This window comes from Psittacula echo (assembly GCF_963264785.1).
Source record: "Psittacula echo genome assembly, chromosome: 1".
Classification (NCBI taxonomy): domain Eukaryota; kingdom Metazoa; phylum Chordata; class Aves; order Psittaciformes; family Psittacidae; genus Psittacula; species Psittacula echo.
In genome coordinates, this window is record NC_137735.1 from 61944422 (window position 1) to 61971610 (window position 27189).

Here is a 27189-nt window from a genome sequence, read left to right on the forward strand (position 1 = left end):
TTCTTTTTAATCACAGAATTCATTGACTATCTCAAGGTAAAAGGAACCCATAAGGATCATTGAGTCCTACTCCTTGCTCCTCACAGCAATACCTAAAACTAAATCACACGACTAAGAGCGTCATTGAGATGCTGACAGGCTTGCTACTCTGACTGCTTCTCTGAGGATCCTGTGTAACAGGCTCCTCCTTCTAACAGTTTTCTTGCTCCTGCAGTACAGTGCAAGCTTTTCTCCTTCCTGCTGGTTTTTGAGGTTTTCTTTGTCTTCGCTAGGCTGATAGGAGTTTACACATCTCTTCTTCAACTCACAAACAAGAAGTGTTAACCATCAGATTCTTTGCTTTGTATCCGCCACCTACCTACTTCTTCTCTTTGCCATTCTCCGATTTTCAGGGCTGTAAAGGATGAAAGCAATCAACTATGTTTACTATAGTTGCATATCTCAAATTCAGTTGCCAGTTAAAGACTAAATTTGTTACTTATCATTCCATGATTTTTTTTTTTTTTGCTGAATGAAGTAAAACTGCAAATTTATTTTCTCACCCAGCTCTCTGGACAAAATGGGGAATGGATTAGTGAAACCCAAGCACCTGAGAAGAACAGACAGACATGTGGCAAACCTCTCTATTGGCTGTGGTGGCAACCGTAAGTTTTTGAAGGACCCAGGGCTAGGCATCAATGTGACCAGTGAGCAAGCTGATATTCTTTGCAGCAGGGTGCTTGAACTGGAAAAGGAACTGAAAAGAAAAGATCAAGAGTTGCAAGAGGGTCAAAGTCGTGTTGTTGAGCTTCAGGAACAGCTGGCGATGCAGGCTAAGGTCATAGCAGAGCTCACCAAGGAACTTCACAGCAAGTGTATACAGTTGAACAAGCTGCAGGATGTTGTTATCACTCAAGGAGGGCACTCTCTTCAGCCTTCTCCTTTTAAAGCAGCTTCAAGGGTTCAAATATCCGCTGACAGGAGAAGAGGAGCCAAGGAAGGTGTATCTGCAGAGCCGACGACACGGCTGTATGATTTGAACAGGCAAACTACGTTCTCCTTGGAAAAAGCAACAGTCCGAAAGGATTCCAGGTGAGCTCATTTCGGGGAGATTACATGCTTGAGTTACAGATATATAAATGTTATCACAGTGATAGCCTCTCCTTATAATAAATCGAGATTAAAATATCCATCTTTTTTATATAGGCTTTGTCACTATGGTAGTTTGGTGCTGGCTGGGTTTGTGTGCAACTTTAAGCAAGAATCATCTGTGTCCCACAGACTGCAGATGAAAAGTGGTGGGTAGCCTCTGTGTTTTAGTTGAGGAGAGACTCTTATAATAAGTCTCTTTGGGATTTATCTTTGCTGTCAGTGAAGCAGAACCTAAACTTCTCAGGTCTGGATTCATCTAGTGCTTGGAGCTAAAGATATACTCTGGAACACTGATGAGCAGAAGGCTGAAGGCCTTCACATGGTTTCAGATTCTTATTCCCATTGCATGGACAGCTTTAGAAAGGAGGAGGTGGCCCCAGCTCAGCTCTTCCAGATGCAGTATGGACACCAATTCTGAGCTGTGTACAAAGTTCGCCAGCCTGGTTTCAACTCAGTCTGGTGTGAAATATGAAATGTTTTGTGTAGTGTGATTATCCTCTTAGCAGCTTCCTCTTGCTCTCCTGCCCAGCTTCTGACAGTCATGGTGTAGGAACCTGGTTTTATTTGTTCCTCTGTGAATACACTTCTAGCCTCTGCAGAAGCAAAAATACCTCTTCTTCAGCTCACAATCAAGAAGTGGTAACCTCCTTGTGGAGCTCTGTGATTGCAGCTGACCTTGTAGACATAGGCATCAGATTGACATCTTTCAACATACCTTAGATCCTCTTTTGCTGTGCAGTGTAGGCATAACCTTAGTATCTGTTTTAGCATGCTGGTAGCCAGAATCTATCTGGATGTCAGCCAGCATCTTAAGAGCCTCAGATTTGTGGGGAGCTTTATCATTCTGTTAAGAATTCATGGCACAATCTGAGTCTGTACTTTAGTAGACCTGAGAGTTATCAGATTTCCCCTCCATTATGTCCATCATTGCACATTAGAGGCTGTCTTGTGAAACAGAAAAGCTGCCTGAGTCACCAGTGTGCTGTAGCATCACCATAAGGAGCTGAAATCTTCAGCTAGTAATGTTTTTCCAGAGTAAAGGAATTGTATTAACATTTTATCAAAAGTACCTGGGCAGTTTAAGTAATTGTTTGCTTTAGGAGTGTTCTATTTGTAATTACCTGTCTTGAAATTTTCCTTCTTCGTTCAGCACTTCTAAAAATGTTTTCTTTTTTTTTCTTGTTGCGTGCCATCTCTGTTGTTTTTCTATAAGATTTAGTGTAACATAACAGGATAAAGGAGCCGTTCTTTTCCTTTTCCCTCCTTTCATCTCTTACAGTCTGGTTCAGAGATTGTCATTGTTACTGCTGAGTCTCCCATAGATTCATACCAATTCAGAACACACCACTCCTATATTTATTGAGATATTTACTCCTCTGAAAAAACTGCTTAAGCATGCACTGCATTGGCAGTAAGAGCACGCCATCCTCCCCTTTCTTTCCCACCATTTCTAGCTTTTCTGTGATTCTGTTTGTAAACTAACATACATTATAGTCACAGAGGGAAGAATTTATGCTTTCTCTAACAGGTCAAGTAATAGTGAAAGAATTTGCTCAGACTTCTCAAAGGGAGATACATCTTTTGACGCGATAATGGAGGGTCATTTGATCTTCCAAATACTTTGGAAGCAAACAAATGTAAAGAAAATACCACAAAACTGTTTTTACACATAGCACTACTGTGCTGCTCAGGAAAGCCTGTGCTACACTTGCAGTTGTTTAAGCCACCATCACCTGCTATGGAGACGACCACATGCTGGAAGGTTTCCTTACCTGTGTTACTCTGCAGTTGTGAAAGGAGCTATTTCAGAAGGAAGGGAAACTCCATGCTATATTCTTGAATTTGCATTGAGTCTAGAGTGTTACCAGTCCCTTTTAGAAGCATTTTTAAAACAGCACAATTTTATGCTATTCATTTAGTAGGGGTTTAAGTGGCACACTTTTGAGTATCTCAGCATAAATTATTTTAATGACTGTTTTAGAAGCTTTCAGTAGTTCTTGATCTGTCTGTATTACTGAATGTTTTCTCATGTATATATTTCATCTCTTGAGCTAGCTGGATAAATCCATCTTAGTTTCCAAAACTGAGAGTTTAAGTTTTTTCTTAATGGAAGTTTGAGCATTAAAATTTAACTAAAGCCTCAAGATTTTGGAATTTGAACAAGATGTATGAAAGCAGGTCTCTAAGGTCTTCCAAATGAAAATTTTTTAATCTGTTATGCTTTGCAGTGCTTAGAATCTATGTGTTTCAGTATCTCTAGGACCTGGTTCTCCATTTCTGTGTCCTTCCAGAGCATGCTATTACCATCCTCAGAATTTAAGCTGCCTACATCAAGTCAGGATCGTGACTCAGCTCCATTATCAACAGTTATTTGTTGGGGAAGAACTATCTTGAGACTTGACATTGATGTCTTTTACCAGTCAAAGACAGCAGATAACCAAAAATCTCCCATTAGTAGCAGAAACATATATTAAGAGACAGCATTGCTCTGTAAAGTGTATGTTGTACGCTTGTACCTATGAGATGACTGTCTCATGATGGGACTAAATTCCTGATTCTGTTAACAAGAAGCCCTTCATAGAGTGTCAAGTGCTATTCCTAGGGGTTTACTGGGAATGTATTGAAAGGGGCAGGGGTAACATTTCCACAAGAGCTAACAGTAAGGAGGGGAGAAAAGCCTGGAGAAAGATGCTAATGGCTCAGCTGGCCTCAGGTGATGAAGTCCTACTAGTGGTGGGTCCAAGAAATACCTCAACACCAGACCAGTTGTGTGGAGTTGTGCACCCACTTTTTAGCCTTTTAATAGTATTCATCAGGACAGTGACTGGCTCGAGTACAGGATTAAACATCTTTTGTCCTTTCAGGACATCTAGTTATTTCTAGCAGCAGTTTGCAGAAGTGGGGCAGGTATAGGATAAAGTGAAGTAACAACAAAGACGCAACTGTAAGATAAATACTATATTGTTTGCCCATGAAATGAGCAAGCAACTGATTCAAGAGCCTGAGCCATGGTTATGATACTCATGTGTCCTTTGCTCTGTGGCTAACTGCATTTTTTGAAAACAGCATGGTCTCCTGTAGTTCTGGAAGCTTTAGTGCTCATTTTAAGTAACAGTTTATGAGCTATTACTGTATTTTACTGCAGTATTGTATGCATGATCAGGGCAGGGTGAATTAAATAAGCAAGGTTGTTTTTAGCAGAAAACAAAGTTAGAGCTTATGTTCTAATAACCCTGTTGTTTACAACAGAAGCTGAGTTGTTATCTCTATTTCTAAACACACTCCTCACCATAACTACTTGATTTTATTTTTCTTGCCTCGTTTCATCACCTTTATTTATTTTAAGCCATTATATGGCTAGTAACATTGTAAGTCTACTTAAATTGCCTTAACAGATTGTTCATTCATGGAATCATAGAATCATAGAATAGTTAGGGTTGGAAAGGACCTTAAGATTTTCTAGTTCAAACTCCCCTGCCATGGGCAGGGACACCTCACACTAAACCATGTCACCCAAGGCTTTGTCTAACCTGGCCTTGAACATCGCCAGGGATGGAGCATTCACAACTTCCTTGGGCAACCCATTCCAGTGCCCCACCACCCTCACAGTAAAGAATTTCTTCTTTATATCCAATCTAAACTTCCCCTGTTTAAGTTTGAACCCGTTACCCCTTGTCCTGTCACTACAGTCCCTAATGAAGAGTCCCTCCCCAGCATCCTTATAGCCCCCCTTCAGATACTGGAAGGCTGCTATGAGGTCTCCACGCAGCCTTCTCTTCTCCAGGCTGAACAGCCCCAACTTTCTCAGCCTGTCTTCATACAGGAGGTGCTTCAGTCCCCTGATCATCCTCGTGGCCCTCCTCTGGACTTGTTCCAACAGTTCCACGTCCTTTTCATGTTGAGGACACCAGAACTGCACACAATACTCCAACTGAGGTCTCACAGGAGCAGAGTAGAGGGGCAGGATCACCTCCTTCGACCTGCTGGTCACGCTCCTCTTGATGCAGCCCAGGATACGCTTGGCTTTCTGGGCTGCGAGTGCACACTGAAGCCGGCTCGTTCATTTTCTCATTGACCAACACCCCCAAGTCCTTCTCTGCAGGGCTGCTCTGAATCTCTTCTCTGCCCAACCTGTAGCTGTGCCTGGGATTGCTCCCACCCAGGTGTAGGACCTTGCACTTGGCATGGTTAAACTTCTTAAGGTTGGCATCAGCCCACCTCACAAGCATGCCAAGGTCCCTCTGAATGGGATATTCCTGGATATGCTTCAGGAGGTTTTCCCATACAACCTATTTTTGATTATAATTGTGTGGTGTTTTTATGAATACAAGCAAAAGTGAACTTTAAATGTCTCAGAAAGTTGTTAGGGTGTTTACTTTGTTATACAGCTTCCTTACACATGCACATAAAGAAAAGGACTTGAAGGCAGAATTTATCTTTTACTTCAGTAGTAAAGTCAAAGTAATCAGTAGATCCATAAAAACTCCATCAGGACAGCAGCTGTTTAACTGCATTCACTCTGGCATGGATTCAAGGCACTGCTTTGTAGGAAGCCCTTGACCTAGAACATACACAAGTCAGCCAGAACTCATAGATCGCCTGGTATGTATGTATCTATGTATGTATAGCCAGCTTTGTCTTGGTTGGTTAATGGATTTAACCACTGTTGCATTTTCCACATTTTCTTCTAACAAATCCAACCACTGTCTTTTATGGATAGAAGCTTTTCTAAAGACTTTTTAACAAAACAGGATGGCTGTAGCTTGCTATGGCATCACCAAAGTGTGCTATAAACACTGAATTTCAGAAAACAAGGATGTCAACATTAATGGCTACATACCTATATCCACAAGCCCTTGTATTACATTTTTACTTCTGATTATACTCTAAAAATTCTGAAAAGCATTACAACTTGCTTTGTTTTTCCCACCACCAGTGTCTTCTAATATTCCCCTAAGCAACAACAGCAGCTGTTAAATCATGGTTTTGTGTACTTTTCTTTCCTTGCATCTTTCCTACCACATAGGAGAAACTCTTGATGAGGTCTTAGTACCATCAGGGTTGACTTTAACCTTATTACTATCATCAGTGTTACGTTTTTGCTGGGTATTAGGAAAAATGTGTTAGAATGTTAGAAAAGTGTGTCTGATTTTATACCAACTTGCCATTCCTGTAGAGGCAGTGGTACAGGAAGGCATACCTTTCACATTTCTTTCCTTCAGGTAAGCAAGTGCATTTATCTTAGTTTTGCAATGGGGAAAGAACATGGTGAGAAGCAGTGCAAAACTTTCTGGGGAGCATGTCTTCTACTGGGAGCTTTTTTACATCTAAGGTAATGCTTTCTGCAGGCAGGGTCACATAGCAGAAGAGAGGCCGTAGCATGGTACTGCTAATGGGTATGCATAATTGATTGCAAGTGTTGTAACACTTGTCGGTGGTACTGGTCATGTGTGTGTTAGAAATGAGAGGAAACATCTTGAGAGGAATGAATGCCACATGAATAATATACCTCAACCATGCTGGGTCTTTAAACTTTTTTTGTTTGTTTGTTTAAAACTAGTGAGAAGAAACTTATCACAGATGCCCTGAATAAAAATCAGTTCTTGAAGAGACTGGAGCCTCACCAGATCCGAGATATGGTGGAATGTATGTATGAAAGGACTTTCCAGCAAGGGAGCTATGTCATCAGACAGGGAGAGCCAGGCAATCACATTTTTGTTCTCAAAGGTGAATACTGCTTACTCATATAACACACAAGTGCAAGATAGTGGAAAGCAATTTAGAAGTCTTTGCAGGAAACCACAATGATGATGTTTATGTTCTTAAATCATTTTTGCCGGCCCTACTGAGAGCAATGCAAGTTTTACCTCTGAGTTTTATGAAACAGAGTAAGAGCAACAAAACCAGCCTTAGAAACGTAAACCTTGATATAATGCTGTTTCATGGCCTCTTTCATTTCTGAAAGCCTGGAGGTCAGCAAATCCTTTCTGGTGTAGCTATAGCCAAAGGAAGAGCAAGTATACTTTAAAATACAGAAAACTGCTCAATAATGAAGCCACTTCTGAAACAAACTTACTTTTCAACACTCATGGAAGCTTATACTAGTTTTCTGTGTATGGGGAAACTGCAAGATGAGGTCTGATTTTATTGTTCTCAAAGATTAGATGTCTGTTTTGTTTTCAAAAGAGCTGCAGCAACAACAAAAAAGTCTTTGGATAGGAAGACTTTCCTAAAGTATTGACAGCAGGTCTGAAGTAATCTCACTGCAGTAGTCATCTGTGCTGATTGCCACTGTGCTTACACTCAAATCTCAAATGACAGATTTTTGGAAAGCACATCTTCTGGCTTCTTGCTTCATGTGATTGATGGTCACTGTGTTAGGATGACAGAGATGGTGCAGGGAGAAAGAGGAGGCAGGACTTGTAATGTGCTAGTCATATTCTTGTTAGACAAAATGATGACGTTTTGGAAAACAAATAAAATATGAGGAACAAATAAAATATGAGGAAGTGATTCTGTGAAGTTGTGCACATGGAAATTTTTCTGGCACATGAGACCTTTTTTGAGGAGTCAGTGGGGGTCTTGGAGAGAAGAGGGCTAAGCTTTCAGAACATATTTAAGAGAAGCCTTTTTTGCACCATAACCTATGAAGAAATTCAGATTTTCTTTGACTTTTGTTAGGTTTGTAGTAAGGCTCGAAGAGAATTTATTAAAGATTTAATGTGCTTTTTTGTTTTTCTGTACTCTCCTTTGCATTCTGCACACATATACATAAACATGTATAAACAGGCAAACCTCAGGAGTACACTATGTTAAGACTGGTCTGTCTGCGCTACAGTAGGCTATCTGAACCTGTACTGACTGTTTTGTTGCAGCAAAGATTTATCCCATCAGGATTCAGAAGGGCTGTTTTCCATGGCCTTTTAGTGTTGAAAGGTTTCTCTCAGCTTTCCCTCCCTTCTAGAGCAGATTTCTAGATTTAGCGATACATTAAAAAAAACCCAAACAAAACCAAACCAAAAAACAACCATCCCTCCCCCCCTAAATCCCAACAAAGTAAACCCCAAAAAGCCCCACAAACCTCTACTGTTTTGCAGTTCTTGCTCCTATTCCTTTGTTCCAGGGAGTGGCAAAGGCAGAATATTGTTTTGTTTTCCCTTCACTCTGTGTGCTTGAGCTCAGTTTTAACGCCTATTATCCTGATGATTTTTGACAGAGGGCAGTCTGGAGGTCTTTCAGCAGGATAAACTACTCTCCTCAATACCTGTGTGGACGGCATTTGGTGAACTAGCCATTTTATACAACTGCACACGGACAGCCTCTGTGAAAGGTACCTAAGGTTTGCTATAACAACATTGGTCAAAAGGAAAACTGAATTTTTGTGAGATCCTTGTTATAGCCAGGTTATCTTTGAAGTTTTCATTGAATACATTTCTGCGTGTCCTGATTATCTACAGTAAGATCATGTTTCCTTTCTTGAGTTCCTTCTGCTTGGGAACTCTAACACTATGCCATGAATATAATTCCGTCTCTATCATGACCTTCGATAAATGATTAGGCATCTATAGATCTGCTGTTTAGCCAGATCTGCACCAAACTATCTGCTACGGAAGGATTGTGTTTTAATGTTGAATGATTCATAGCAGTGGCGGTCTTTGGCTCTTATGTTCTTTCTTGTGTCAAATGCAACTCTGAGGCTAAAATTACATTTGGTTTGAAACTGGGTGTTTTTAATAGGGCAGATAAAGTGTAATTCAAGAGGAAATAAAATATGTAGGAATTAGTTGCTGTTTTACTTCTTTTAGTTCCGTATCATTAAGTTACTGAGTCTTGCCAATATTCACTTGCACCTGGTATTTGCAACTGGCACTTAGGAGATTTCAGTTTTATCTCAAATATGGTAGGGGAAAAGGTGAAACTTTCGGGTGAGATGCGCTGCTTCTCTGAGACAAATACTGGCTTTTGCTTTGTGTTTACCAGCAGACCAGGATGGAGTTGTTAAGTGTTGCTCTGACACACATATGCCTCTTCCTGCATAAAACTGGGTATTCGTCCACTAAGTACCCTTTAATTCATTTTCTAACCTGCCATAATTATTCTGTGACACACCAGGAAGTGACCAAATATGATAAAAATCTTAATTTTCCCACTCTCTACCATTCCATAAAAATTGTGCTTAAAGGCTAATTTCTTTTCCTGTCTAAATCTGCAGGAACTTTGAACCACCAGTAAGAATGATGAGTTCATGTTGACTTAAAAATGAGCAAATTGAATAAAACAAGAAGTTGTTTGCTTTAAAAGCTCCTGGTCTTTCTTCCTGCTTCTAGTTTAAGCACTTAATCATTGATGGCTGTGCAGATGGAAATTATTACATCTAATCTGTTTTTGTTGTTGCCTGATAAACAGAGCAGCACCAATAATGTGATTATTTTTCTTACTAGCACACTGATCTACTTGAATGTGTTCCCTATTTTCCTTTTTTGCTTGCCGTCTAGTATTAGCATTATAAAGTAATGTTTCTGCATAGTAAGATGTCATGCTGCTTTAAACCTTTGTTAACATTAATTGGTTTTGAGGTAGGACAAGAGTTGTCCAATTATGGACAAGAAACTGTGTTTGATTACTTAAAATCCCTGCAGAAACCTGCCCTTCCCCAATAGCTTTCTTGTATTTCTTGTTGTGAAGGAAGAGCAGTACAATGCCATAAATGACTAGTAAATACATATGTGAAAACTCTTTCTTGATGCTCGATCAAGAGATGCTCTTTGCCTGCAGTCATTGAAAACTGACAAGTGAAGGACTTCAGACAGACAGCATTTCAATGGCTGCTGCTATACAGCAGCATGTTTGCGTTCAAGTAGCTGTATTTGAAACTGGGAATGTGGTTTACTTCTATGTTTATAAATTTCTCTATCTTATTTTTGAAATTAGAGGCACTTTTCTAGCTATATAATTGTTTTCTTTAGTTAAGGTGCAAGACACAGGAAAAGCATTCACAATAGCTTGGATACTTGCCATATTTTCTTCATGAGAAGTAAACTGAAAGATGTTATTTAGCAGAAAAACAAAACCAAAGCAATACCTTTGTTCTCCCTTCCAACATCCAAAATTATTTTTGAGTTATTTTGATAAATGGCTGTTGAGAGCATATGTGTATATCAGGGTTAACTACAAAGAGCAATGACTGTGCATCATTTTAAACCTGGCATTTTTCTTTCCTGTATTCTGTGTTCATGATAAATTGAGGAGATCAATTGCTTTATTTTTTTCTGTAGCTTTCCTTTATCCCAGAGAAAACAGGTTTGCTCCTTCTTATGACAGAAGGAAAATTGTTGAATATGGTGTAGCGTCTTTTAAAATAAGGTATTAAATTGAACAGAATCACCTTATTTTGCTTAAATTAAAGAGTGCAATGTGTTGTGTTCTGTTATGCCAGTGATTGCACATAGAGGCCGTTTAGTGGTTTGCACCTTTGATGCTGGATCTTATGCATGCTTACTGTATTAATATTTTGATTACCCCTCGAAAGATAATGGTTAATGTTTTGATTACTCTTTATTCCCTTACAAAATGGCTACATTGGAGGAAAACTGTGTGAGGATCACAGGATTAAATGAAATGTATTTCTTGACCTTTGTTATTTCTTACTGCATATGTGACAAACTTTGCATGTAATATGAGTTAGAAATGGGTCTAAGACATATTATTCAACATTTATCTCATAAATGATAAAAAATTCGGCCAAGTTTCTCTTTCTTTCAAATAAGATCCTTTGTAGATTACATTGCAGCTTTTGAATGCAATGACTGTCCATGATTACAACTAGATCTTTAGAAGTATTCAGCCCTGTTTGTGCTCGTAGTAAATGGCTAGGTTTTCAAGGTTACTCAGCTTGTGGAGTTGCACGGAAAGTGCTGTGTGGAGGAGCCATTCGGAAACCTATGCCTTACTTCAGGGGGCATTGTTTAAGTGGAAGCTTAATTCTTTTACAAGTCTGATTGCAGTAGGTGCTATATACTCTAAAATTTGGCATTGGGCATTTTGAAAGAGCTAGTCTGCCTAGTACCATGACCTGATACTGTAGCATCTTCCATCACATTATTCAGAAGCATTGTTGATTTTGTTGTTGGTTTTTGTTTTCTTAAGCAATCACCAATGTTAAAACATGGGCGTTGGACAGAGAAGTGTTTCAAAATATCATGAGAGTGACAGCACAAACAAGACAAGAGCAATACAGAAATTTCCTTAGAAGGTACATATAATGCATTTATATTTCTAATACTGGTTTCAACTTCTTCGTAAGGTGCACGATACAGAGTCTGCTTACAAAGAGAAAGAAGTGCTCATAATGCAAAGGGCCTCAAAGGCCTCAATACTTACCTCTCTTGATTTTTTCTTTTGAAGATTCATAAAATCTTTTTTCTCATTTTGATTGTTCTTATCCTGTATTACATTAGGAAACAGCAATAGGTTCATGAATGCTTTTAACTAATGGAACAAATGTATGGGAAGGTTACATGGCTAGAAGTTAAAACAATATATTAAATAAATAGAATTAAATAAATCCTCCACGTAGAAGTTAATTTGCTGCTGGAGTAGATTAAGCAATATTCATCCCTTGGAGACTTGAATATGAGAACTGCATGTCTCTCAATTTATGAACCAATATAAATTACTAGCAAATCTGCAGAGTAGAATAATTCTCCTTCCTGCATGGAACACAGAGTAGTACAGTGCTTTTCCTTAAAAAGAAGGTCGAATTAGAGGTTCCAAACCATAATCAGCTGATTTCGTGTTTTCTTTCTTTAACAAAGAATTACCATTCTGTTTTGGCTTCAAATCGAGACCTCAAGGCTGGCCATGCAGAGAATGTCGTGTGTATTTTTGCATCCATCTCCACCTTTGATTTCTATAAATACTTCTTAGCTGAGCCTGGGTGGCTGGAGAGCTCTATGATTTCCTAACTTTTGCAAGTCTGAGTGCTTAGGATGGGAAGCTTTTTCTTTCTCCCCAGCAAGTTAACTAAATCATCACTGTGGTTGGATTCTCTTTTAATACTTGTCCAAGTAGTACTGAAGGCATATAGATGAGAAGAGATCATTAAAACAGTGTTAATGACAACTACTTTTGTTGTTTGGTTTTGTTTGGTTGGTTTTGTTTTTCATTTCTGTTCTCTGGAAGCGTGTCCTTGCTGAAAAACTTACCTGAGGATAAGTTGACCAAGATCATAGACTGCCTGGAGGTGGTAAGAGACTGTTCAGTTTTTCTAAATAGTATTCAGTAAGCTTTCAAAATAACAAAGAAGAATAAATAAGTAAAAAAAAAAAAAAAAAAAAGAAAAAACGGCCAAGCTTTTTTTAACATGACAGTGGTTTTGGAGTGGTTGGAGTGGAATTCCAGGTTGGCAGCAAATAATAACATTTAGTGGCATAAAAACTAGTTATATCTTTGACATGGAAGGAACTAAGCAAGTAAATAAGAGCATCTATAATCCAGCCTTTATTAAGATGAAACACTTAGAGAAGAAAAAAATGAGGAATATTTATGAGAAACAGATTACAAAGCTGAAAGTTAACATGGAAAAATGCTTGACTGAAAGTTTAACAATGAAGGCAGGATTCCTTGGCAGACACAGAAAAGTTGATGCTTTCGTAGCTTGCAATAAATGATTTAGACATTCCCACTGAGGTGTCAAGCCCAGAATTACTTTTGGAAATGGGATTTTAATCTAGAACTCTTTTAAGAGCTTTTTATTTTGTTTTTTTTTCCCCTCATTTTCCCCTGCTTCATAAGGATGATACCAGTGTTAATATGTTTTTTAACAAAAAACATGCTGCTGCATGAAGATATGTTACAGATTGGCCGCCGTGCTTTATATAGGGGAATAATTGCATATTATGGAATGCAACATACGCAGGAGATAGGAAGTTAAACATCACTGGAACATCCAGATGTATTAAGAACTCTGCATAGTAATCAGAATTTTCAAAGAGGCTAATCATGTATTGAACAATATTGTCTCTCTCTTCCCCTCCTTCCACAACAGGAGTACTATGACAAGGGAGATTATGTTATTCGGGAAGGAGAAGAAGGCAATACTTTCTTCATAATAGCAAAAGGAAAGGTAAGATGTAATACTCTGCTCTCGTGAGACCTCACTTGGAGTATTGTGTGCAGTTCTGGTGTCCTCAACATCAAAAGGACATGGAACTGTTGGAACTAGTCCAGAGGAGGCCCACGAGGATGATCAGGGGACTGGAGCACCTCCTGTATGGAGACAGGCTGAGAAAGTTGGGGCTGTTCAGCCTGGAGAAGAGAAGGCTGCGTGGAGACCTCATAGCAGCCTTCCAGTATCTGAAGGGGGCCTACAAGGATGCTGGGGATGGACTATTCATCAGGGACTGTAGTGACAGGACAAGGGGTAACGGGTTCAAACTTAAACAGGGGAAGTTTAGATTGGATATAAGGAAGAAATTCTTTACTGAGAGGGTGGTGAGGCACTGGAATGGGTTGCCCAGGGAGGTTGTGAATGCTCCATCCTTGGTGGTGTTCAAGGCAAGGTTGGACAAAGCCTTGGGTGGCATGGTTTAGTGTGAGGTGTCCCTGCCCATGGCAGGGGGGTTGGAACTTGATGATCTCAAGGTCCTTTCCAACCCTAACTATTCTATGATTCTATGATTCTATAAACCTAACTTACAAAGTAACATATACATCTGTATTTCAAAAGCTACTTTGAAGGATGTGGCCTTTGGTCTATAGTAAAATTTGTGCAGAGAGTTTTTGAGGATGCTGTTAAGTTCACAGCACTCTGATAAAAGCCTGGAGCAGCATTTCAGAGATTCAGGGAGCCTAATTTTCACAATGAACCCATGTTATACTGTTCTAATGATAATGTAATTGAAGTATGTCCTGAAGCATCATGACACCGATGCAGAGATGTAAAGTCTATTTTTTGTACATGAGATTTGGTCATGTGTCTTCTCCTGGATGTTTCAGTGTCTGATGGGCAAGCTATAGACTTGTGAAATGTCTAAGAAATAACAGAGTCCTAAGTTAAATGGAGAATGGCCTTCTAGGTAACTCAGGATCTATTCCTTCTCCCAGAAGAGTAAGGCAGCAGCCTTTATCCATCAGATTGGAGGCAGACACAGGACTCTAAAGAATCAAATCAGAATTTTCATCAATAAACTTCCAGTTGGGTTTTTGAGTTTCCAAAACATGTCTGTATCTGGAGATATTCCAATTTGGTTTGTGGCATCAGCAGAATGTGTGCTACTGTGGAAGTGGAATTTAATGAGAGGAAATGTGAGTTAATGTTTGTGGAGGCTGTATGTTTAGCTGAGAAGACAAAAAGCTCATATGATGCCTGCCCACTGTGGGAACTGAAGTACTTTTCAGTTTTTCATTAAAATGCAATTTATTTTGCTCTGTTTTCAAAGGTAAGAGAAGAAAATGTTGGGGGGTGGGCAGTAATGAATATATTAATTTTTCCATCTCAGCAAAAATCAGAGATCATAGAATCACAGAATGTTTGATGGTTTTAATTTTTGAGAGGAGGGAGTAATTATATACATTTGTAACCCTTTCTGCATCATTACTGAGTTTAAGACATTTATGAAATACTCAGAAGGGAAGGGGAAACCATGCAATACTTGGAAACTTTCCTTACTGAATTTTTGTTCCTGTACTTTCCAGGTAATAGTTACCCAAAGTACTGCAGATCACTCGCAGCCTCAGCTGATTAAAAATCTCCATAAAGGAGATTACTTTGGAGAAAAGGCTCTGATTAGGTTAGTTCACATTGTCTGATTCACAATGTATAGTATTTCAAATGACCTATCACTGTGTGTCAGATTATACAGGCCATGGCTATTTTAAATATAATCTTTGCTTTGATTGTAATGTCAACGGATGAATGCAATGATTGAATTTGTCTTAATGTTTTGGTTTTTCTGGAGAGAACTTGAATGTACACACTGTCATCTAGCTTTGGTTTTCCCTGAAAATGTCAAATGCTGGCCCTCTCTGCATTGTTGCTTATAGTTTATATTTCAGTAAAAGCTGTGATGAAACCTTATGCCAGGCTCTGTATGACTCCTAGTACGGATAGGTGCCATAATTACTGGACTGAGGTGTTGTTTCCATGGTGGTGCTCATGATAGTAAGAAATAGAGAAAAGGAGTAGAGAGAAGATATGTTCAAGTATATAGCACATGTTTATGTGGGTAATTGAGTAGGGATTGTTAGGTGTTCAAGATGTTTTATATCTGACAATTATTTCAGAAGTGAGTGGCAAATCCTGATATACAACTAGATGTAATGCTAATTACATCTCAGGAAAGGTAAGCTGTAATGCTAATTACATCTCATGCAACTAAGATCATCATAAATGTAATGCTAATTACATCTCATCCTAAATTCTTGGAAAGTTGCTAAAGGAAGTTATGATCCAAACCCTATTGAAACTGGAAAAAAAAATACTGTGCTAGACAAGAAGAATAGCTAGTAAAATGCTATAATTATGTGCTTGGTTCAGTAATACTAATCTGGATACAGGCTGCAGAGGCCTTTGAGGGGTTTCACCTATAGCAGCTGTGACTCTCCATGAGTACAGTGTGTGGTGCTTTGAGGATTTTTGTATGCTTCTTAATTCTTCTGTTTCAATTTTTAGTGATGATGTCAGATCAGCAAATGTTATTGCAGATGAATACAATGTGGAGTGCCTCGTCATAGATAGAGAGTAAGTACTGTGCTACTGTTTAATGAAAGGTTTGCATCCTCTTTCAGTAAGTTAACAGTAAGATGTGACTTCACTGTAGGCATAATCACAATGTTTTCTTAATGAATACTGAATGAGTGGTTATGCTTTTGGAATACTGAGCTGTGGCTATGCTTTCGCCAAAGACTTTGTGAAGAGAGGCTGACAGAAGGTGCAGGATCACGGAAGCTCAGAGTAGTTCAGAGTTACTTTTTTCTTTCTCTCCTGTGGTGCTGAGGTTTCACGTTCGTTAAGTACTATTCATTGTCTCAGGGAACATCATAATCCCCTGCTGTCCCTCGTTCCGGGATGTCCTTTTGCTGAGCAGGACATGCAGACAAATGCCTGGTTTTATCAGGAATTTTACACTTCCTAAAGTGGAAAAGAATGGAGCAGACAGAAGATAAAAGAAAAGAAGCTCCCAATGGAAAGTGAAACAACAAACCTGTATTTCTCAAAGCTAGCTGTATGGATGATTACCTGAAATGCAGACAGCCACCATGCTTTTCCCTGCTGAATCCCAGAAGGGCTCCTACTGAGGGCCAAGATTCTATCCCTACTTAAGAAATGGCGTCCTGATCTGTGAATGCATTGTCCTCTTCTTTTCTTTAGCCTGTCTAAATAGGTTGCAGAGAAGCATGCCAAAGCTGGTGCATTCTAGGGGAGGGGGATACCAACAGGATTGCAGTAGATAAATCAAGGGCTGGCGTGGCATTGATGGAGGGTGGCACACAGTATGAGAAACAAAACAGCATGACCTGGAAGAACTGGTCAGTTCCCAGAGCTACAATATCATTGGTATTAGTGAGACTTAGGGAAATGAAGCCCACAGTTGGAGTGCTGGCATAGAAGCCTGTTCAGGAGAGATAGCCAGGGCAGAGGTGTCACACTGCACTAAAGGGAGAGGTTTGATTGTACAACCCTTATCAGTTAGTGATGATGTGGTTGTGAGCCTCTGGGTGAGGATTAGGGGAATGGAAAACAAAGGAAATGTTGTAGTGGGTGTCTACTAACAATCACTCAGCCAGGATGTAAGCACTGATGATTTATTCAGTAGGCAATTAGGAAAAAGTTCTGGATGGGTAGCCTTTGTCCTTGTAGGAGATTTCAGCCTCCCAGACATGAACTAGGAATATCATACTGCTGTGACAAGCAGGTCTTGGAAATTCTTGTTATTTGTAAGGAAGACCCAAGGAACTAGAGACCTGTTAGTCTAACTGCAGCTCTTGGAAATATTGTGGAGAACATTATACTGGGTGCATTTAAGGAATAATGCAGTCATCAGGCACAGTCAACCTGGGTTACCTCTCCTCAAGGAAGAGTCCAATTTAACTAATTTGATGTCATTCTATGATCAGGTCGCCAGCCTAGTGGATGAACAGAAGGCAGTGGGTGTAGTTTTTCTGGATTTTAGTAAGGCTTTTGATACTGTCCCTCTCAGCATCCTTCTGGACAAGTTGTCCAACTGTGTGATGAGCAGGTTCACAGTGCACTGGATGAAGAACAGGCTGATTGACAGGGCTCAAAGGGTTATGGTGAGTGGGGTTACGTCTGGCTGGTCACCAACAGTGTTCCTCAGGGTTCAATCTAGAGCCAGTTCTGTTTGATATCTTTATCAATGGTGTGGATGCAGGAGATGAATGCACCATTAGCATGTTTGCTGATGATACCAAACTGGGAGGTGCTGTTGACTCTTGAGGGACAAAATGCCTTTCAGGAGGATCTACTTAGACTGCAGCATTGGACAGTCTTTAATGACATGAAATTTTACAAGTCCAAGTGCCAGATTCTGCACCTGGGATGGAGTAATGCCAGGCACAAGTATAAACTGGGAGAGGAGTGGCTGGAGAGCAGTCCTCCAGAACCACATCTGGGGGTGCTGGCTGACAGCAGGCTTGAGGTGAGTCAACAATGTGTCCTAACAGCCAAGAGAGCAAACCGCATCCTGGGGTGTATCAAACACAACATAACCAGTCAGTAAGGCAGTTGGACTAGATGATTGTTGGACTAGATGATTGTTGTTAGTACTGTTCTAAGCCTATTCTGCCTACAGTATTGTTACTTACCTATGAAGAGACAGAGGTGTTTTCAATCACTTGAGCCCTAGGTACACAGTGCCATATCCTTTGGAATAGAAGGACTGATAACATGGACTCATGCCAACCTGGTTCCTGTGATAGGGATGGTGAAACCACACTTGAATAAGCATGTGGAACTCAAAGTACAACCAGCCTGCTCCGAATTATTTGAACATAACATGAAACGACCTGAGGAAATCAGGTACTCTGTCCCCCTACACTTCAGTAAACCAGGCTTGGTACTTCAGCTGTTACTGCCTCTTCAAAGCTCTTAGAATCTCTCTTGTCAGAGTGATAGTGTAAAGTTCAGTCTGGGTCGTGACTTAGAGGCAATGTAAAGCCTCGGTGCAGCAGCACAGATACTGGGGGTTTTGTCTTTCCACTGTGTGTTCAGTGGTTTATACTGTTTCATTCGGGGTTTTAGGACATTTAATCAAACTGTTGGAACTTATGAGGAGCTCCAAACTTACCTGGAAGGTTATGTGGCGAATCTGACCCGTGCTGATGAAAAGCGACATGCAAAGTAAGTCAGATCATTTGTTAGGCACATCTTCAGTAGGTAATAATAAAAAAGAGTGATAGATGTGTAGGTAAAGTCATGAATGGTAGTTGATAGAGATGGGGCGTAGGAATGATAGCAATCAATATAATAATAACTGGATATGCTTATGGAGTCCAATAATTTATTTCTTTTCCAAAACAAAAATTGCATATAATCTCAGTCTGTTGACTGTAAACCAAGAATTCACTCTGTCCCACGAAAACTGAGCACAGAAAAGAAGTGGAAATGTGCTCAAATAATTTCTTGCATTTTGATTGTTAATTCTTTGGCTGGCAAAACCCCTAAAGGCCAACTCCCGATTAAGTTAAAGAAACTGCGTTACTGTACAAAAGACTAATTGCCATTTCAAATAGAAATAAGCAGACATGAAAGAAACCATTTATTTTTAATGTTTCAGTGTAGCGCTGGTGCTTTTAAAGAGTTTGCTTTTAGCTCTGGACTGCATTTGTAGTTTTATCTGCCTCTGAGTTCAACCTGAGCACTATTGGGATATTAGCAGAGTATGATTTTCTTCTATTTACAGATATAGCTGCATTTTTATTTCTGATCATTCTACTGCAACTGGTACACACTCCTTCAGAAATTGGTTCTCCAACTTGGAGTGCCCCAAGTTTTGTAGCTGACTGTAATTAGGAACCTAATCAGCTCTTGATAAAAATACCATTGATTGTACTCAGTGAACTTCAGTAGCATTTTGTTTCTAATTTACTTCAATAGGATGTCCAGAGAGAAAGTGCTTCTGCATAAAACAAAATCAAGTTTCTGTGAGGAATTAAGAAGGTTTTTTCCTTTATTTTTTATAGGAGTATTAGAGTACTGTGATACAGGTTGCTGGCAAGGAAAGCACTAACCTATGTTAATTTTCTTAATGCAGAGGAAGATCCTTCTGTGGACAGTTGGCCAAAGACGTGTCTTTGGAGATGATAGAGCTGAAGGAAAAAGTAGCCCAGTTCCCTCCTTCCCCATTCCAGAATTTAGAAGTTATCACAACTCTGGGTGTTGGTGGGTTCGGAAGGGTTGAGCTTGTAAGAGTTTGTTTTAAACATATTCAAGTAGTTCTCTGTCTTTATGATTAACTGCTGAAAAATATGAAAGATTTTAATATTCTGAATATTTGGGCCTCTCAGACAGAGGTAATTCTATATAAAGCAATGCATAGTTTAAAAACACTTTATGGACTTCAGTGTTCAAAGGAAAAAGAATCCATTCTTACATGTCTTCATCTCCTGCTGTTAGAAGTATCTTCTTGGTCACTAGACATATATTCATCAGGTTTTGTGTGTGAAGTTTGCAGATGTGCCTACCTGCAGTGTGTTCCCTGAATAGCAAGCCTTTTCCCAAGATGCTGTCTGGACCTGAAGTAATCTCCAGCATGACACAGTCTGTGCTGTTAGAATTACTTTGGTACGCCCCACAGCAACTATAACCAATGTAATCTAGCTTCTGAGGTGCATTGACTTGGAAATTTCCAACGATTTGTACTGGCCCTTTTGAGTCATATTCAACAGCATGAACAATTGTGTTTCTAGGATGTAAAGAGCCTAATTACACTAAATTCTTAGATGCAGCTCTCCTCTGGCTGCATAGCAAACTCAGGGGAGAGCATGAAGAAAAACTCTTCTTCTGCAGGCTGCTGAAGGTAATGGCAAATTACAGGAGACTGTGATTTTAGTGAAGTCAATAATCCTTTACAGTAGTTAGACCATCAATCGTTTTATTTTGATTCATGCTTCACAAAACAAATTTCCACATTGATTGACTGCCAGCTTGGAAATTCTACAGCATCACCTGAATGGGAAGCTAAAACTTGAATTCTCAGCCAGTTGAAAAATGCTGATAGCTGTTTCTTTGGATTCCTGGAAGCCCTGTTTTGACTTCCATTTTTCTATTGCATACTCGACAATATTTCAGTATAACACAAAATTATTTGTAAATGTTCTTCATAAACTGCCTCTACTTTTTGTTCTTTTGTCTTATGCTACTGTTTAGAAATCTTAAATTGAAATTAGGAGCTTTAAAATGCAGCACCTATCCAAACTGCTGCTATTTTGTATACATAAAATGACCACACAGATTATTTCAGTTTACAAGTGACCACTGGGACACTAAAAAGATTTGATGCTTGACTTGACTTAAAATCATACAGAACAGTTCTGTAGAAAATCTGGCATTTGTCCCTCATTACAGTCATCAATTTCAGCCCTATGCTGTGATGAAGAAGATGGATATCACTGTATCTATTGAGAACAGATCGGTAAAACATCCTTTCTTTGTCTCACATGTACTCATTATTTTTATTCACAGGTTAAAGTGAAAAATGAGAACATGGCTTTTGCTATGAAGCGTATAAAGAAGAAACATGTAGTGGACACCAAACAGCAAGAACATATCTATTCTGAGAAGAAAATCCTTGAGCAGATATGTTCTCCATTCATTGTAAAGTAAGTTGAAGATAAGATTCCTGTGAAAGCTGACCCCCAGTTGACCCATGGGGCAGCCTTATTAAGAATGAGGATTGGCATATCTGAGTTCTGGGGAAGAGACACTAAAGTCTTGTGGTTTATTTTGCTTTTCCTAAATTGCTGACATTTTTCTTTACAGACTATATCGCACATTCAAAGATAGCAAGTATGTGTACATGCTACTGGAGGCTTGCCTTGGAGGGGAATTGTGGAGCTTGCTGAGAGACAGGTAACGGCAAATGAAGTGGAACTTTGTCCTTTAAAATCACCAGTCAGCTCCATATGTGTGCTGAGTAGGTTCTGTATTCAAGGGCTGATAAAAAGACATTTAGTTCAGCTTTCAACTATATGAATGATGTACTGAATGTCAGTGCAGAAAAGCTGTTAATGTGCTGGGTGTATGTATGTTACCTGGTTAATGAGCGAGGCCTTTTTAGAAGTTAATGGTCTGCAAGGATAGTGATTATTTCTGTTCCAGAGGCAGCTTTGATGAAGCCACTGCGAAGTTCTGTGTTGGGTGTGTGACAGAGGCTTTTGACTATCTCCATCACATAGGGATTATCTACAGAGACCTGAAGCCAGAAAATTTAATTTTGGATGCTGAAGGATATATAAAACTGGTAAGATGTAATTCTTTTGTAATGTTATCCTTTTGTGCCTGCATCCTGTTCCCTTGCAGGGGGATATAAATAGATGGCATGTAATTATAGTATCAGGATCCTGGAGTTTAATAGCCCTTATACTTCATTGGAAAAGAGGGCAGGCTACTCGTTGCACAGTAAGAAACAAAGGCATTGCAAGCCATAGACAAACGGGATTTGCAGCCTCTGAGAGCTCTTACCACAGCATAAACAGCAAAAATAATTTCTCCCAGCAGCCAATCTTAATGTAAAGGCAGGAACCACATTTCCCAGGTGCAGAATCACCTTCCTGTCCAGCCTTAAGCACTCATAGGTTCTACCATGGGAAGTGCAAAGAGAATACCTTTCAAAGAGCTTGAAATATCCACCCTGAGGACAATGAGCCATTTTCCATGGGCTGTAAATCATGAGTCCTCAAGGAAAGCGTAGATTGTTCTATCCAAAAGAAAAATAATTCAGGAAAATACTCATGAGAATAAATGAATCTGTTCTATAACATTCAGCAATCCAGTGGAATTACTTCTTTCTCCTTCACAACAGTGTGTAATTGTTTTAGCTGTACACTGGCAATTATTGAGATCCTTTCAGGAGGTAAGGAAGCAATTGAGACCTAAGGTTTCCCCGTACAAAACACCTCTGCATTATGCAGCGTATGTTGGTTTTGATCAGGTTGATTTTGGATTTGCAAAGAAGATTGGATCAGGGCAGAAAACCTGGACGTTTTGTGGAACCCCTGAGTATGTTGCCCCTGAAGTCATTCTGAGTAAGGGCCATGACTTCAGTGTGGATTTTTGGTCCCTTGGGATTCTTGTGTATGAACTCCTTACTGGCAGGTAAGTGCCTCCTATTCCAAGTTTTTACCTCATTTGTTTGTTTTGAGAATTTTTTTCTAATTTATTTATCTTTTAAATAAACAGTTCGGGGTTTTTCTCATCAGCAAACAGGAATGACTTGCAAAATACTTCTTATTGCCTCTTATGCATGTTTTCCATCATTTCAGAAACACCACAAAGCGTAGGACATATTCTCAATTCTGGTTTACTCATCCAAGGAAGGAGCCAGACAATGGCTATAAGTGGCTGGTATATAGTTCCTTTACCTGATGATGATGTTTCCTGTGAGAAACAGCTGACAGCAGACTGTTCTTTTCCCTGTTAGTGGATGATGGGATACAGTGCGGTTGATGAGCTATAAGCAGGTCTCATTCTTTGCCCCCATGCACACTTCCACGTCAACTCATTATGAATGTTCAGCAGTAGTACAATACGAAGCTTCTCTGAGTTAGGCTGGCAGTCTACCTCAGAAGGACACATATAATCATGCATTTTCCCTGGTACCTACAGGCAGCTTCTCAGCTTCAGACCTTTCTAATATCTTAAATAGACTGAAAGGCTGATGGTTGTAAAACTAGGGAGGTGGGGTTTTTTCCATGTTCTCAAATATATGCTTTGATGAGAAACAGCCACATCTGCTCTTGCCAGCCATCCCATTTATCAGTGTTGCTTTCTTTTTCTAGCCCACCATTCTCTGGGGCCGATCAAATGATGACATATAATTTGATTCTCAAAGGCATTGAAAAGCTGGATTTTCCTAAGGTAATAACGAGGCGGCCTGAGGATTTGATCCGCAGACTCTGCAGGTAGGAGGTGCACTTTGTGGCAGAGCCTGGGTGTAGATAGATGGAATGATTTAAGATCCAGTCTAGAGTGTTGAATTCCTGACAACTTCATTTACAAGTGTTATGATGCCTAGCATAGTATGTTCTGATTATATTCAGTGCACTTGCATGCCTCTGATTGTGTGTCACACCTCATAGTCTGCAGAGGTATCATCTACAAATGTAGGCTCTGGGCTTTCTCTGTACCTGTGAATTATTTTTGAAACATATCTTAGAGGACAATTGTTAAGTCTGGGCAGAAGAAAGAGAAAAAGAATTTAACTTTATTGTCAAACACCGTGTTTTGAAAATTGCCCCCAAAATGACTTAGGCATGTAACTCCTTCAGAAAGGGTAGGATGCTTAAAAGACTGACTTAAGCCTGCTTGAAAATGTGCAAAAAGGTGATACTTCAAAAGGGACAGCATAAATCAGAAGCATTAGTGTATAGCAGCATGCATAACCTGTGGCGGGCAGTACTGCTGACTTTGAACCCCCAGCTTCAGTGGGATTTCATCCATGGCACGAGAAACAGTATACACCGTGGTTATGCAGCAGGATTGAAAGGATCTTTGTAACTGCCAATTTTGATCTGCATCCTTTGTAACTCATGACCAGACCTGCTGGCCAAGAAAAAGGAGTTGTGCAACTAAAATTCAACCAGTTGATTTCCCACTGTGCTGCTCACAGCGTAGTGACACCACTTTGTCTTCCTGGAAGGTTTCTCCATCCTCAAAAGAAAGGAGCGCTGAGCTTATGTCTCTCATAAGACTACATGTTGTGTGCAAGCTTCATCCCTGTGTAACTTCAGTGCAGGCAGTCAGGACCTACAAATGCTCTTCAAAAAAAGTAAAAGAGAATATTTAAAAAAATAATAATCCTTATTCTTTTTTAAGGCAAAACCCTACAGAAAGATTAGGCAACCTGAGGAATGGAATTAATGACATTAAGAAGCATAGGTAAGTGAAAGAGGCTGCCAAGAAAATTTGGGGTTTGATTTGTCCAGTAAACCCATAAAGCTCCAGGCACTTCCAGGCAGATTGCGTCAAAGAGATCTCTGTTGCTATTAAGTGCATCTGTGACTAGGGCAGGCAACAATATAAATATAAATCCTCAGCATGATTATCTGGAAACATCTTGTTATTTACTGGTTTTGTTGCCCGTTGTCAATGTAGGAGTTTAACTCAGTTCTCAGAGAAATTGATGCCAGTTCAGCATCTTTCAGACCTCCTAACCAATACATAGTTGCTTTTGAAGAATGGCAGTTAAGAGCTCTGGAGTAATATTAGGGTTTTATCTTCTCTCTTCTAACGAAGAAACTCCTCTTTGGATGAAACATTTCCTGCTTTTAGTTTTTATCCGAGTTGTTTCTAAGCCCTGCCATTTGTGCTTGGTAAAAGAAGGGCTTTGACTTTTCTACTTGTCTCCTCTCATACTGTTAAAAGAGGGTGGTAACCCAAAGGGGTGCATATCTTTGCACGGCTGTGTTTACGCGTATATTAACCTGCCTGTCACTTTGGCACCTCTGTGCAGAGGAGATGCAATGCACCTGGTGGTCATGAAGCTCCCCCTGCTACCACTCCCTTGTATGACAATGACGGTGCTCAAGTTTCCTCCTTTCAACAAATGTGTTATCACATGGACAGAAGTTATAATGAAAAAAAATGTCTTATAGCCCTTGTTCACATGTTTTTCAGCTATTAATAGTATAGTGACAGAAAACAATCTTTCTCTCGGTCTCTCCCTGTCTCTCATTTCTTTTTAATCAGGTGGTTGAGTGGTTTTAACTGGGATGGTCTGAAAGTGAGGAAATTAATATCACCTTTAAAAAGAGAGGTATTGGCTTTAACTTTCAATATCATATTGTTTTAACTAACATAAAGGTGCTTCTCTACAAAGAAACAACTGATGGTGACAGCAAAATTTCCCAGAGGTGCATTTGAATTATTATAGCTCGACATTTTTAGTGGCATGAAAGAGAGACGGCAAGTGATACATCACTTAAATTCAATTAAATAATGGAAATATTATTCTGCCTGTGTACTTTGCATCAGATTTTCACCATTACTAGAATAAATAGTGTCTGGTCAGAAACAACCGAAAAGAACTATTTTCCTCAGTAATGGACACATTATTAAAATGCAGTGTTCACATTACTGTGCAGAGTGAAAATTCCTGTATTCTCTTATTACAGAGTTACAGCACATCCTTGAATAAGCTTCCTATTTTAAGCAGCCCATTTCTCTGTGCCCTAAAATGAAAAAAGATTGAGGGTAAAGAATTTGAAACTCACTTTGAATACAATTTGAAACAAAAAATAATTCCAAGGTCTGCTTTGAGCAGCTACCCCATGACTGTTGATTTGGTCTTAAGCAAATCTGAATCAAAACTGTATACAGTGTGGCCAGTTTTCTTACTGACTTTATAGGGCTGTGGGCAAAATCTAGGATTTGGTAGTATTTGGGGAGTGGTTTTGTTTAAGGATGCTAATGCCATTGCTCTGTTGTACATTTTCATTACTGGGGGTTTAGAATGAGGAATTGCATCCATTGAGAGAAATCATCCATAGCCTTTAATTCTTGCACTGGTAGCAATAAAAATAATGCATAAACGATGAGGAGTAGTTTCAAAAGTTACTTTCTGAAACAAAGTTCTGTTTGTGTTTTTAATGTCCTAGTTGTCTGGACCAACTGATTACAGCTACTTTGACAGCTATCCACCTGAAGAGGGAACCCCTCCAGATGAACTTTCAGGCTGGGACAAGGATTTCTGATGTTTTCTTCTTCCAGGGTATTTATAGAGACTCATAGGCATCAGTTCTAAACCTGCTCTCTTGTTTCGTGCTTAAAATGCAATTACACAAGGTTTGTGACAAACAAAATATTCCTTGAAAGATATAAAACAGTAAAGCAAAAGTGGCTTGGATAGTGTACCAAAATCTGTGTGCATCTCTTTGTAACAAGGGCGTGCATTCAGTCGGCAGTTGTAACCTGAAGGTTTTTTGATACACAGTGACTCTGTGAACATTTTCAAACACTATGGATCAGAGGTATGGTTTTGCCATTGGAAATATCACTAGCTAATATTTTGATGTTAACGAGGTTACCATATGTCTTTATTTTGAATGGAGAGGATGAGTATTGGAAGCAGATAACTCTGTGGGAGTTGTCAGCAGCTGACAGGCATGTATTTTTCACTTTATCTTACGTCTGCTGTGTGTTTCACTTTTTGCCATAATGGCCAATATTGCTTTCATCCAGAAACATGTAGAAAAGAGACTTCTACTGCAAGGTTGATTTTTTTCTGATGCTGTAGCTTAAAGGGTGCGACTGTGGAAGCTGCCTCTCAGTCTAGTTTTGCACCAGGTTGAATGTATGAGAAAGGTTAAATGAAGATACGGTAAGGAACAAGGCGTATATATATGACAGAAGTTTCCTGGACAAGCAGTCTGTGGTATGTTTTTCCCTCAATGCTTCAAAAAGCCATGTCCACTTCTTATGACTTACCCAAGCTGGGTGATGGAGGAACTGCCATAAGGGTTCCATGGTTTGTTCATTGGGTACAGTTAGCTTTTACTGCTGGGTGGCCATTGCTTTGACAGCAAATCAGTTTAAGTATTTTCTATAACATTCAGTCCAAATAAAGGCAGTGGAATAGTCTCAATTTAATTCAGTGAAGGTCGGATTTAGCCCTTTTTTGTTTCCCTGCGTGGTTGTAAACTACTGTGGAAACTTGCAGCCAGCAAAAGCTGTGCAAAATGGTCATCTGCATACACAGACAGGGAGGAGCAGAGGCTGTAAGCTGGGACTGCAGAACCTTTAAACGCTTGCAACTAACTCTGTCTAGCAATACCAAGTTCTTTTCAGGATTTAGACACTAGACATTAGGTAGGTGTGTTTCT

The 27189-nt window shown here is 39.5% G+C and overlaps 1 protein-coding gene across 2 annotated transcripts; it reads left to right on the forward strand.

The window, feature by feature from the left end:
• Positions 1-363: 363 nt before the first annotated feature.
• On the forward strand, positions 364-26061 carry PRKG2 (protein kinase cGMP-dependent 2; the record flags this gene model as incomplete). 2 transcript variants are annotated; one of them, XM_080632230.1, is made up of 18 exons in its annotated part: positions 364-1071; positions 6692-6858; positions 8348-8461; positions 11278-11383; positions 12313-12376; positions 13178-13262; positions 14834-14921; positions 15803-15871; positions 18392-18490; positions 19404-19554; positions 20834-20970; positions 21131-21220; positions 21470-21611; positions 22302-22465; positions 23149-23271; positions 24185-24247; positions 25058-25124; positions 25966-26061. In XM_080632230.1, the coding sequence occupies exons 1-18, from the start codon at positions 560-562 to the stop codon at positions 26059-26061; spliced, it is 2337 nt and encodes a 778-aa protein (XP_080488356.1). In that variant the 5' UTR covers positions 364-559. The 2 variants fall into 2 exon arrangements, with proteins under 2 accessions (XP_080488356.1, XP_080488357.1); XM_080632231.1 differs by having other exon boundaries at positions 13178-13255; positions 14827-14921.
• Positions 26062-27189: the final 1128 nt, after the last annotated feature.